Below are 13,943 nucleotides of genomic sequence, written 5' to 3'. Positions count from 1 at the left end.
TGCTCTGGTTTTCTCCCACTGTCCAAAGATGTGCAGATTAGGTTGATTGGCCATGCTAAATTGACTCTCGGTGTCCAAAGATATATAGATTAGGAGGATTAGCAGGGTAAATACATGAGGTTACAGGGTAAGCCTGGGTAAGAGTTGGTGCAGATGTGATGGGCTGAATGGCCTCCTTCAGGGATTCTATGAAGAGGTGTATCTTATGGGCAATATGACCATGTCAAGAACATGAGTGGAGATATGAAAAAAAAGAAAAGAGAGAGTGCTGGACCAGTGCTGGGGGAAGCTTGAGGGGAAGTTTGGCTTGGTTGGAAGTGATGGAGGCAGCAGGTTGAATGGTCTCAATTTTAATGAATTAAACATTGATGAGTTTGTTGCCCTTCATTGAAATGTCTTGAAACATTTTGTATAATTACTTTTGATATTTAGTGGTCGGTAAACAGACAAACATAACAGCCACTTCGAAACAGCTGTATGCCACAAACACCAATGAGATTAGTAGCCATTATTTTTTCATTGGCTGAAAGAAGAATGTTGTTCAGTATTTACTGGTTTGAATAGTCAAGGGATCAACAGAGCAGGCCAATGTGACCTCTGGGTATAATACCACAATGACATCTCTCACAATGCAACATTTCCTTGAAACTGCACTGGAATGCAGGCCTAGATGATGCGCTCAAGTGCTGCTGTAGTCCACTGAGGCCCCTCTGATGGTACCCTTAATTACAGCAAAGCAATAGTTGCTACTTAAAGTTTGAAAATATTGGATGAAACTACCTATTATTGACCAGCTTGCACTGTGGACTGGCTAGTGTGCATTGACTAACCTAAACATCATTTCATGGCGAACTTTATACTTCCCAACTATTTGTTAAGATCCTTTACTTGTATCCAGATCTCAAGGATCTAGTGTCCCAAACCATCCTATTCTTTCTTTCTGTCCCTTCCTGTCTACTTTTTTTTGGGAAACCATTAGTGGAATATGAACACAAGCATGGGATCCAGTGCCATTGTAGGACAGCAACCACAGGAGTGATGGATGAATGAAATTTTTTGGTTCATGTACCAGGACCGTTATATCCCTCTGTACTGGAGAGTTCTGCAACACACTCATTTAAATGATATACTACTTTTCTATCTTTCCTGCCAAAGTGGATAGCTTTACATTTTCCCACATTATACTCCATCTGCCAATTTTTTGCCCACTCATTTAACCTATTTGTCCCTTTGTTAACTCTTTATGCCTTCTTAACTAACTTTCCTACCTATCTTGTGAAGTGTTTTGGATGAGCTTAGGTTTATTGAGAGTGGGAAGAAGGAAAGCCTGAAGACCATTAAGAGTAGTTATCTCAAAGTATGGGTGAAGGTCTCAGCAGTAGGTGGACTGAGGTAGGGATTGAGACATGACACAAATGAAAGTAAGTGATTTTGGTGAAGGAGAAGATATGTATCAGAAACCCAGCGCCAGAGCAGATAGGATGCAGAGAATGTGAACAGTCTGTTTCAGCCTCAGACAGTGGCAAAGGAGGATAATTGAGCCAATGGCTCAGGAAAGGAGTTTTAGGAGGAGTCTGAAAGCCTGGACTTTGATCTTTCCAACAGTAAATTTCTGTTCATCCACTACTGTATGTCGGACAAGCAGTGTGACAAATTTTGATGTAATGGTAGGGTTTGGAGAATGGGGTGGAATCAAGAGAGGTGTTGGTAAATCTATTATAATTTAAAACTCTTCTGCCTGGGCTCAAACAGGCTATGAGTGAGAAGTCATTACATCAACTGATTTTGATCTCTTTTGTCCACAATTATTGTTTCAATCAGTAGCACAGTGGTTAGCACTGCTGCTTCACAGCTCCAGGGTCCCGGGTTCGATTCCCGGCTCGGGTCACTGTCTGTGTGGAGTTTGCACATTCTCCTCGTGTCTGCGTGGGTTTCCTCCGGGTGCTCCGGTTTCCTCCCACAGTCCAAAGATGTGCGAGTTAGGTTGATTGGCCAGGTTAAAAATTGCCCCTTAGAGTCCTGGGATGCGTAGGTTAGAGGGATTAGCGGGTAAAATATGTGGGGTGGGATTGTGGTCGGTGCAGACTCGATGGGCCGAATGGCCTCCTTCTGCACTGTAGGGTTTCTATGATTTCTATGATTTCTAAAACATCTAATTAATGCCAATTTCTCTGTTTTCCTGACAATTTCATTAAATTCTTGGATGCTTGCTGGCAGCCATCTTTCTGGGTTTGTTGACTTCAGTTTTCAGCTTGGGCTCTGATAACATTAAAACAAAGATAAAACTGCTCTAAAGTCAATACTTTTTATTGCTGAACGTCATTGCTGAAATTCATTTAAAAGCTAAAAAATAAAAGTTATAAAAATGCATTGTATTTAGCAACCTGAAAACAAACAATCTGAAATCTTGAGCCAGGAACACTGCTTGTACTTCGGTTTCTAGTTTAATGTGCATTAAAAATGAAACAAATTTTTGGAGCTGTAGCACTCATTGTTTCCATAACAATCATTCTGACAGTGGCAACTTTGCTGTGTGGGTCGTGTATTTAAATTAATGAATCCTAACTAATATTTTTTTTTAAGGGTTACCTTTTTCTTGTCTTGAGTAGATAATGGGGTGGGATTCACACATTGTCCTTTCAATCTGGGCACTTGGATTTGAATTCAGTGAACAGTTTTCTTCTCTATTGATTGTGAAGATTTATATAAAAGAAGCTTGGGGAATCTCAATCCAGTTGAAGTTGTTGGGAGTCCAAATCTGACTTGCTATAATTTGGCACTAATTCGACCACCTTACTAAGCAGTAAAGATAGTTAATATGTTGCAATTAAATTTTCGTGCTGGTGGAGGAAGGTGTGTTGATTTGGAGGTGGAGCTCGAGACCTTTTGTTGGGATGGAATAGCTTACCCTGTTTCTGACCTGGAAGTGCTGGATTCTAGCCATGTCAAATGTAGAAATTGTTTCATTTCAATGTTTCATTTCCCTGACCCTCTTGTCTCCTTCCCATGCTCACTTTTGGTGTGTACTGCCCCTTCATGCTTCCAAATGTCTGTTGTGCACTACATTTGGGGACACAAGTGCAGGTGAGATTAGCGCTATTTCCCGAAGGACTCAGTAGAACATAGAACAGTACAGCACAGAACAGGCCCTTCGGCCCACGATGTTGTGCCGAGCTTTATCTGAAACCAAGATCAAGCTATCCCACTCCCTATCATCCTGGTGTGCTCCATGTGTCTATCCAATAACCGCTTAAATGTTCCTAAAGTGTCTGACTCCACTATCACTGCAGGCAGTCCATTCCACACCCCAACCACTCTCTGCGTAAAGAACCTACCTCTGATATCCTTCCTGTATCTCCCACCATGAACCCTATAGTTATGCCCCCTTGTAATAGCTCCATCCACCCGAGGAAATAGTCTTTGAACGTTCACTATCTATCCCCTTCATCATTTTATAAACTTCTATTAAGTCTCCCCTCAGCCTCCTCCGCACCAGAGAGAACAGTCCTAGCTCCCTCAACCTTTCCTCATAAGACCTACCCTCCAAACCAGGCAGCATCCTGGTAAATCTCCTCTGCACTCTTTCCAGCGCTTCCACATCCTTCTTATAGTGAGGTGACCAGAACTGCACACAATATTCCAAATGTGGTCTCACCAAGGTCCTGTACAGTTGCAGCATAACCCCACGGCTCTTAAACTTCAACCCCTGTTAATAAAAGCTAACACACTATAGGCCTTCTTCACAGCTCCATCCACTTGAGTGGCAACCTTTAGAGATCTGTGGATATGAACCCCAAGATCTCTCTGTTCCTCCACAGTCTTCAGAACCCTACCTTTGACCCTGTAATCCACATTTAAATTAGTCCTACCAAAATGAATCATCTCACATTTATCAGGGTTAAACTCCATTTGTCATTTTTTAGCCCAGCTTTGCATCCTATCTATGTCTCTTTGCAGCCTACAACAGCCCTCCACCTCATCCACTACTCCACCAATCTTGGTGTCATCAGCAAATTTACTGATCCACCCTTCAGCCCCCTCCTCTAAGTCATTAATAAAAATCACAAAGAGCAGAGGACCAAGCACTGATCCCTGCGGCACTCCGCTAGCAACCTGCCTCCAATCCGAAAATTTTCCATCGACCACCACCCTCCGTCTTCGATCAGACAGCCAGTTACCTATCCAATCGGCCAACTTTCCCTCTATCCCACACCTCCTCACTTTCATCATAAACCGACCATGGGGGATCTTAGCAAACGCCTTACTAAAATCCATGTATATGACATCAACTGCCCTACCTTCATCAACACACTTAGTTACCTATAGTAATACTATTAATTCAATACCAAGATTGAGCAGCAGTAATTAACATGGAGGCTTATGTGGGAACTGATTCAAAGTCACTTTCTAGATGTTTTTCACATTCTGCTTGTATTTGAGTGTTGTGTAACTTTGTGTACAGTTATTTAAAATAGTCACTACCACCAAATTTGTAACAACTGCATTTATTTCCCATCATGCAACATTATAGCTCTGAGGACCAGGTTCAGAGACGAACTTTTAAATTTAATTCCTTTTCATTGTCTTTGACTGTAAGATCTTGCATTATTCAAAACTTAATTTCTTCAGGTGCTGAATCACTAAATGCAGTGAGATTTGTTTTCTTCACTAAATACAAGTGTTTTCCTTTCCAGGAGCGGTAATGAAGAGAAACTCATGGCATTGCTTACTCCATTAAATGTAAACTGTCATGCGAGTGATGGAAGAAAGGTAAGAACATGTGCATGGCTTTGCACTTTAAATTACCTGAGCAGAGTTGTACAGGAACAGAATAAAGAGCCAAACCATGATTGACTAGAAAGATTTTGGGTCTATTTACCTGTGTTCAGACCTGTAACAGCATGTACCAGTAAATTGTCAGATTACTTATGATCTTTATTGCCACTATAGTACCACCCCCCCCCCCCCACACACACGCACACACACGCACACACATTGGAAGTTGGATATTCAAGTTAAACTTTGTGTTGTCACTAGGATTTCACCTAAAGTGAGCAAGTATTAAGTTCACTTGAATTGTGGGAAAACAAACTGCAGTTTGCCTGGAGAGAGCATCTTGTGGTGCATAAACAAGTGAAATACTGGTGTTTATAGGCCTGTCGCCAATTGTGGCATTGGTCGATGCAGTTTGAGGTGTCGAAACAGTGAAATCCCAAGACATGTATTGCGCAATATTTAACATGTATAGCTTAAATGTTCTCATTTTTCCTTTAAGATAGCGATAGCAAATGTACTAGATAGTTTGACAACATCAGTAGTGACATTTTTGTTTGTCTGCTAAACTAGGGGTGTCAAACTTAATTTATACGATGGATCTGATCTGAAATCCTGGCATTTCACAAGAGTTGCATTCATCAAAGCTATTTGGACGTACAAGGGTAGACATTGATATATATTGTGCCCATTTTTTCACCCATTGGTTCAATTTAACTTTGCAAAGAAGGGTCTTGCCCACCAGTTTCAAGACAGTTTTCTAAAATCTTAACAATGACCAAGTGGAACATGTGTCATGCAATCTCCAAGTTTGGCAACAGTTTTCAAATGACCACCGGAGACCGCTGAAGAAATGGGGGAGAAAATGTGTATATTTCCCTTTTTGTGGAGCATGGTAGAGCAGGAATCAGCTGCTGCCATCCCACAATAATTCATCCTATATCTCATTCCTCCATTCTACTTGTTCCTCTTTATCTGCACCATTCCCACTTGCCATGTTGTTACTTCTATTCCCAGCTCTGCCAAAAATACTGAGTCCCAATACCACCACCATCCCATTCCCCAGTCCTCTCTTTCCCCCAAAACCCTTTACAAATTCCACTCCCCCACTCTTCTGCTCCTCCGAGGCCTGATGCCTGACCACAGGAATATTCGTCAATCCACATTTTCTTATCTCCCTAGTCTCGTGTCACCATATACCCAATCTCAATTCCCCTATCATTCTCTTTCTCTGTGAACTTATCTTGCTACACCCCTGAAAATTCCTGTCTTCCCATTGCACAAATCCTGGTCTCCTGCCTCTCTCGTGTCTGTTCACCTTCGCCCAACCCAAACCTGCCTCCGCACTTCTTCCCTGTCCATCACTGGCCCGTAGCTGGTTCTGTTTCTGGCCACCCCTGATCAGGTGCTGGCTCTCTGTTGGTGGAGGATGATATGGGAAGGAGTTGGGACCTGCAGCGGCCAGAATAAAAAACATTCAGTTTTATCAAGCTGTGTGAAGCAATGGAGATTTGGCAATCCTATGTATAGCATCCTATGGGCTGGATTAAATTATTCAATATATTACAATTACAATGTAAATTATTCAGCAGGCCAAACTTTTGATACCCCTGCATTAAGCCAATATTGAACTTGATATAATGTATAGGCCACTTGCTTTTGTAAAGAACATTGCTCCATTAACACACACGGTGTTTTAGTCGTTATTATTTTTGTCATTGGGAATAGCTTAGCTTGATTCGAATATGCTTCATTTATTTAGTATAATGGTATATCTATCATAATTTGTAAAGCCTGAACAATGGAGTACATTTCAGTAGAAATGGTTTTCATCTGGAACAGAAGTTGATAAAGAGCAATCTTCATGTCAACCTATCCCATCTTTCTTACTATCCAGTTTTTCCTAAAGTGGCATTCACATTAGCTGTGAAATCCATGGTCCAATTTTTTACCTGATTGAGTGAAGTGTGGGCTAGGTATACTGGAGAGAAAATCAAAAGAAACACAGTGGAGGATTATTTTTGAAATTCCAATGGCATCCCTCAAATAGTGGTGCGCACCGATCAAATATGTTGATATTGTCAAACTGACTAGATGCAAATAACACTCTTCTAAACATTTTAGTAACTAATGCTAAAATCTCTGCTGTAGCAAAGCCTGAAACATTTTCTTACCTGCTCCAGGGCAGTTAGGGATGGGCAATATAAATGCTGGCCTAGCCAGTGATGCCCAAATTCTATGAAAGAATTTTTAAAAAAAAAATCTCTGAAGTATTTTTGTCATGAATCCAAATAGCATTAATGGTGCATCTTTCACTGATATTTAAAGTACTTGATTTTGTACAAAATTTGCTACCTACAGAATATTGACTACCCTATCAAATCAAAAATGTTCATTGGTCTGCTAGTTAGTTGACTGCCTGATTTGATTCATGTTCTAAGTGCCTACTGCATTTACCAAACAATTCTCAGGATACAGTATTGTAGTTTTCACCTGTATTTCATGGACACATCAAAAATTGCACTGTCCAAGTTTTCAGTTAATATGGGAGAAATAGTTCATAAATTATACCTTAAAAATTAATAAAATAAGCAGTAGAAAAATAAATCAGTTAGCCTTTGCACAGTTACTTTCCATTTTGATGAATGGTACTTAGGTTTCTCTGGATTAAATGTGCTACAAAGTAATATGTTCAGTTTTGAACCAATGCCTGGTTACAAGGTATTTGCATGGGTTGCAGAGAATAGCCGCAATGACTCGGATAACAATGTTTTCGTAATGAACTACTTGAGTGCTAAGAATGTTATACATAGTTTACTATCACTAATGTTTGGGCAAAACACAAGCTCAGAGTGGTATATAGTGATTACTTTTACTAAATAAGAATTTTTTTTTCATTTTTGACATTGCAGACTGCAGAACCTCACCCCATCAGTCTACGATGTAGAAATGGAAATATGGTACACTTCTTATGCACTATGGTTATTTACTGGTACTGCAGTGTCAAATCTACGGTCTGTGACTTGTTCAAGAATTTTATATCCAAAATTTAATGGATGTGGGATATATAAGTAAATGGCTGATTATATGTACAATTTAAGTATTGCAGCTTGCAGTGTTGCCAGTCCATGTATTATTTCCCTTTTGTTTCCCCTCCCTCTGTCCTAATTTCACCTCCATGGTTTCTGACAAAAATGCTCGATTTACAGTGCATTTTGGAAATGAATACCAACTTGTGTGTGGATCAGGTTGTTATCTTATTTGCAATTATGTTGCTGATATTTTGCTGAAGTAGCATGATTTGCTGGCTAAAATTACTGTAGTATGGAATGTACAAAGTATTTGGTTTCAAGATGCTTGTGACCAAAGCTGAGATAGCAATGATTTTAACATAAGTTTATACTTTTTGAGTCCTGGCCTTCTGCAAGCGTGAATCATAAAGTAGTACCAGTGATTTTTAAAAATTGATTCCAAATAGACCGAAATGATAGGCAGTACACCTTTAGTTTTCTAATCTGCGGTCACAGCTAGTCAAAATATTTCAATGCAGATGAGGACTTGGAAAATCTTGCAAAAAACAAATTCAAAGTGATGAAAATGCGCAATAGACATTTGGCCAAATTTCATTATAGGTTTTCCCATAACCTGGAAAAGCCTTGGAAAGAAGTTTGAGCTAAGAAGACTCATTTAATTGAGCAATTATTATTGTTCGGAAAAAAAATACACTCAAACACTAGAACAGTTAGTTACATAATGCACCTCATCATCAGGCTATAAATCTCCTCTTTGCAAAAGTGGCTTTAAGATCGATACACTTATTACCTGCAGTCAGTTGATGTGATATTGATTGGAATGTCATTCAGACATCTTGGCTTGAAACTCTAAGCATGACTGCTGCTTGCTTTGTTGGCTGATATGGCCAAATATTGATAGTTACTCTTGAATCACTAGTTGGATTCCAAGTCAAAATTGGAAGGGAGAGAAAACTTAATTCTTATGTTTATTTTGCATCCGATTGGATGGTAAAGGCTCTAGCCTGTGAGTCACACACCTCTTTACTGGATGAAAATGTGTGTAAACGTATATAGAGGAACGTGGATTTACAGTTACCAAAAGGACATAAATTTCTCTCCTTTTGTTAATTTTGTGGCAAAGTTGTAGATTGAATAAATTGGGCCTTTGTGAAATTTCTTGGGCTGCATGGTGGAGGATGGGCATGAAGACATAATACTGCTCATAGATTGCTGATGCTGTTTTTGCACATTGTGCGGAATTTCACAAACGCCTTTGTAATAGAACAGTGAGAGTTACAAGAATTCAAATACTGTAACTTCTTTTCAAGGTGGTAGCAGCAGTACAATGATATCAGAAAATGTCTAACTTTCTATTTGAATAAACTATTATTTGTAATAAATTGAAGAGGGAAAATATCCTGCAACAGGGTCATGGTTGAATGTCTAGCCCTCCCCTGGGGATATCTTACCTTAAAGGTTATTTTGTAGACCAACAGGGCTACAGCAGCAACATGCCATCTTGATGAACTTAAATGAAAATATGTATTCAGTTATCATGCTAAATGTGTAAATACAAATCTTTTCCTTGATGTAAAAATGCTTTTGCTTATGTTTCTCATTAATTATTTCAAAAGTATGCAGGAATCCATTTGCCATTAGATATTTAGCAAGTTATTAACACACAAACACCTCATTCAATTGAAAAAATACTTAAGGTTCATTCAGGTTCAAGGTGGAAGCTTTACGGAGTCCATGTTTTGAACCACTTGCTATTATGACTGTTGATTGTTTCTTGAATGTATATGTGATTGAGCATTTTACATTTTCTTTTTTGGCCTCTGGAGCATAGTAGTTCTATTTTTAAATCTTTTTCCCTGTTTTCTTTGGATAGTCTTTTAGTGGGGTTCTGTACTTTTGTTATTCTCTTCCCATCTCAGTTCTTTTACCCTTCATTCATCTCTTCCTCCCTACGGATGGAGTGTTGTGTGTTTAACACCTTGTTGAACTGAGATAGCAAATATAGATTCACTTCCAGAAACTGTCCCTTATTGGAAAATGCATCATTCCATGTGATTCACGTGATTCACAGGTCTAACGACTCAGCAGATTTGCAACTTTCACCCCGAGGATGGAAAATCCACATGACTATACTCAATATTACTGAGGTTCACATTGTGATTACTGCTTATCTAATGATTGACACTGGTGGAGAGTCTCAGTCATGATTTTCCATGTGCTACATTAGCTTTAATTTTCAGATGGATAGTTGTGTTGTCTTGTTTTTACTTTCAAATTTATCATATTTTAAGCATTGGCCCAGGCTGCAGTAGGAAATTTATTTTCTTTCTTATCTCAGACTCATTCATGGCACAGAGAAGGTCATTTAACCCTTGAAGCCCATGCTGACACTTTGTAGAGCAAACCAGTCAGTCCCAATACTCTATCCCTATCGCCCTGCAAATTTATTTCCTTCAAGTGCCCACTCAATTTTCTTGTGAAGCTGTTGGTTGTTTCTACTGCCACTACCCTGAAGGGCAGCGAGTCTTGCTGTGTACAAAAAAAAGTCCTTCACATTCCCCCTACATCTTTTGCACAAAATCTTAGATTTGTGCCCTTTAGTCCTTATACCATCAGCTAATGGGAACTGTTTTCCCTTGTCTACTTTATTCAATCCTGTCATAACCTTGTACATCTCTAATTTTCCCTCAGTCTCCTTTGCTGCAAGGATGACAAGTCCAGTTATTTCAACACCACTGTGCAGCTAAGATTTTCCACTCCTGGAACAATTTTGTCCTCTGCACCTTCCCAAGGCCTTCACCCTCCCTTTGCCTCCTCTTTTGAAAGTGTGTATTGTTCCATGGCCACCATTGCTTGGTGTATAGTTCTGGGCCACTGGTATCTTTCCCTCGTGCTCATTATCTATCTGTGAACCTTTGACACTGAGTGTAAGTATACTAATTGCATGGGAACCATTCAAAATTAACTTGATTCCAGCACACCTGAAGTCCACAGATCTACTGTCTGTGACTTGTTCAAACATTTTACAGCCATAATTTAATGGATGTGACATTTATAAGTAAATGACTGCTTAAGTATTGCAGCTTGCATGTTGCTAGTCTTATTTCCTTTTATATTTCCCTTCCCTCTAATAATTTAATTTTCATAGTTTCTGACAAAAATGCTTACTTTCAGTGCATTTTAAAATAAGCACCCACTTGTCTGTGGCCCAGATTGTTGTTCTATTTGCGATCAGAAACAAGTTCCCAACCTGATTTCCACTTTTCGTTGCTGTAGATTCATTTGCTCACTAGGTGAATTTATTGAGTCAGCAGACACATTTGGAAGCCTGAAGATGTCCTACAATCTTCACAGAGATTCCTGCGAGTAGAAAGATTTTCTGAATCAGTATATTTCAGTCTAGCACCCTGTACAAATAAGATTTTAAAAATTTGCAAGTTTGGACAGTTTCACTTCATTTGCCGATACCCCATGGATGACTAATGTATTAAATACCTTGGTATAGCTAATGGTGGCTCTTAGGCACCAAGTAATGGGGGCAAGGGATCATGTGTTGGAAAATGTGGTATATTAAAGAATAAGAGAGGCAAATGGTAGTTTTGGAAATGAGGGTCAGAGAAAAAAAACCTCAATGAACTAACAATCAAGACTAGATGTTACAAAGATAACAAAAAGACAAAACTAAAGACTCTCTCTAATTGCATTTAGCATTCTTAACAAGTAAATTACTTGATAACGGACATTGAAATAAATAAATATGACCTGATAGCCATTACAGAGATGTAACTGTAGGATGATAAGGACTGGGTCCTGAATATTGAGGGCTACATGACATTGAACAAGAATAGAGGAAGCTAGGTAAAGGTGGAGGGATAACACTGTTAATCATGATGACATTGGTGCAGTAGTTGGAAGTGACCTTGCTTCAGGAGCTCAGGATGTAGAGTTGATTTGGGTGGAGCTGAGGAATAATAGGGGAAGGAAGTCACTTAATGGGAGTGGTATGTAGGCCCCCTGACAGTAACCACAATATAGGTCAAAGTATACAAGAATAAATATTGAGTATTTGTGATAAAGGGACGGTGATAATCATGGGTGACTTTAATCTGCATATAAATTGGAATAATATTGGCAGTAGTAGCCAGGATGAGATGTTCATAGAATGCTTTTGAGATAGCTTCTTACAGCAGTACATTCTGGAACCAACCAGACGGCAGTAGTCTTGGTTTTGTGTAATGTGACAGGATTAATTAATGACCTCAGAGTAAAGGCATCTGTTGGTGACAGCGGCAACAATATGATATAATATGATAACATGAAACACTTTGCTACAGCTTTCACTACGGAGGATACAAAAAGCATTCCAGTCATAGCTATAAATCAGGAGATGGAAGGGAGTGAAGAACTTGGTGAAATTACAATCTCTAGGGAAGTAGTACTGAGCATCTGATGGAGCTGTGGTACGACAAGTTTCCAGGTCCGGATGGACTTAACCCTAAGATCTTAAAAGAAGTGGCTGATGAGGTTGTAGATGCATTGATATTAATTTTCCTAAATTCTCTAGATTCTGGAAATACTCCATCAGACCGGAAAGCAGCAATTATAACCCCTTCATTCAAGAAGAGAAGGAGGTAGAAAACAAGAAGCTTTAGGCCATTTAGCTTGACGCTTATTTTGGGGAAGATGCTAGAATCGATTATTAAAGACGTTATGGGAGCACTTAGAAAAACTCAAGGTAATTGGGAAGAGTCAGCATAGCTTGTGAAATGGAAATCACGTTTAACCAATTAATTAGAGCACTATGGATAAAGGAGAGACTATAAACATACGTGCTTGGGTTTCCAGAAGGCATTTGATAAGGTGCCACATGAAAGGTTATTGCAGAAAGTAAAAGCTCATGGTGTAGGTGGTAACATATAAGCATGGATAGACGATTGGTTGGCTGCAGAAGACAGAGTATGCATAAATGGCAAATTCTTGTCTGATTGGGAGGATGTTATAAGCGGTGTCCTGCAAGGGTCTGTGCTGAGGCGTCAACTTTTTACCATTTACAGCAGTGATTTAAATGAGGGGAAGCAAAATCATGGTAGCTAAATTTGCAGATGACTAAGATATCGAGGAAAGTATGTTTTGAAGATGATGTAAGGGGTTTGCAGATGAATATAGATAGGTTAAGTGGGCAAAGATCTGGCAGATGGTATGTAATGTAGGGAAAATGTGGACTAAAGTCTGGGAGATGGAGTATAATGTGGGGAAAATGTGAAGTTGTTTACTTTAACAGGAAGAATGAAAAAGGCAAAATATTGCTTAAATGGCGAATGATTGCAGAATTCTGACATGCTGAGCAATCTAGATGTTCGAGTGCATGAGTCACAAAAAGCTAGTATCCAGGTACAGCTCATAATTAAGAAGGCTTATTGAATGCTATCATTTATTATGAGAGGAGTTGAACATAAAAGTAAGGATGCTATGCTCCACTTCATAGCCCATCGAGCGTGCACCGACAATAATCCCACCCAGGCTCTATCCCCGTATTTACTTTCCTAATCTCCCTGACACCAAGGAGCAATTTAGTATGACCAATCAACCTAACCCATCAACAGTTCTTTCTGTGCTGGATGGCCCCTGGTTGCTAAGCAATAGCCTAGTTTTCCTTAAAACCCTATTTGCTTTCATATCATAAACTCTCATTGCCACGCATGCATCTAAACAGAAGTCACTAACCCTTTCAAATAACAGAAACACACAATTAAACTTACTTAAAGCTATACCTTGTTTCTAATACCTATGAATACAAATATAAATTACTGAAAACTAGCTCTGTTCCCTGACACATTATCCAAAGATATGGAGCTAGCTTCTAAGTATATTCTGATGGCATGCATCTCTACCCTCCATCTGTATCTCTCCACAGCCTCTGTGTTATCCGATTATTGGTCCTACATTCAGCCTGCATGGGCCACTGTTAAACAGTGGAAAGATCCACAGCAATTATCCAGCCTCTGCTGCTATCTTCAGGCACTTGCCACTGATTCAGTTTACCTCCCTGGCCATTGCCTCTGAACCAGAATGTTTGCACCCTTGTGTCTCGTAATTAATCTATACTCATTTAATTTTTATTTGCAACCCAGATTTTAC

At 39.4% G+C, this 13,943-nt stretch overlaps 1 protein-coding gene across 3 annotated transcripts in view; it reads left to right on the top strand.

The window, feature by feature from the left end:
* tnksa (tankyrase, TRF1-interacting ankyrin-related ADP-ribose polymerase a) overlaps window positions 1-13,943 on the top strand; it is a 141,690-nt gene that overhangs the window by 53,887 nt on the left and 73,860 nt on the right. For 2 of the 3 annotated variants that reach the window (XM_078214202.1, XM_078214201.1), the window contains exons 5-6: window positions 4,695-4,770; window positions 7,686-7,733. In XM_078214202.1, the coding sequence (XP_078070328.1) occupies window positions 4,695-4,770; window positions 7,686-7,733 (124 nt within the window). The remainder of the gene's footprint in view (window positions 1-4,694; window positions 4,771-7,685; window positions 7,734-13,943) is intronic. The other variant, XM_078214203.1, reaches the window with a different exon arrangement.

The sequence above is a fragment of the Mustelus asterias genome, chromosome 6 (assembly GCF_964213995.1).
Source record: "Mustelus asterias chromosome 6, sMusAst1.hap1.1, whole genome shotgun sequence".
Lineage (NCBI taxonomy): Eukaryota > Metazoa > Chordata > Chondrichthyes > Carcharhiniformes > Triakidae > Mustelus > Mustelus asterias.
This window is presented reverse-complemented; position numbering and strand designations above follow the sequence as displayed.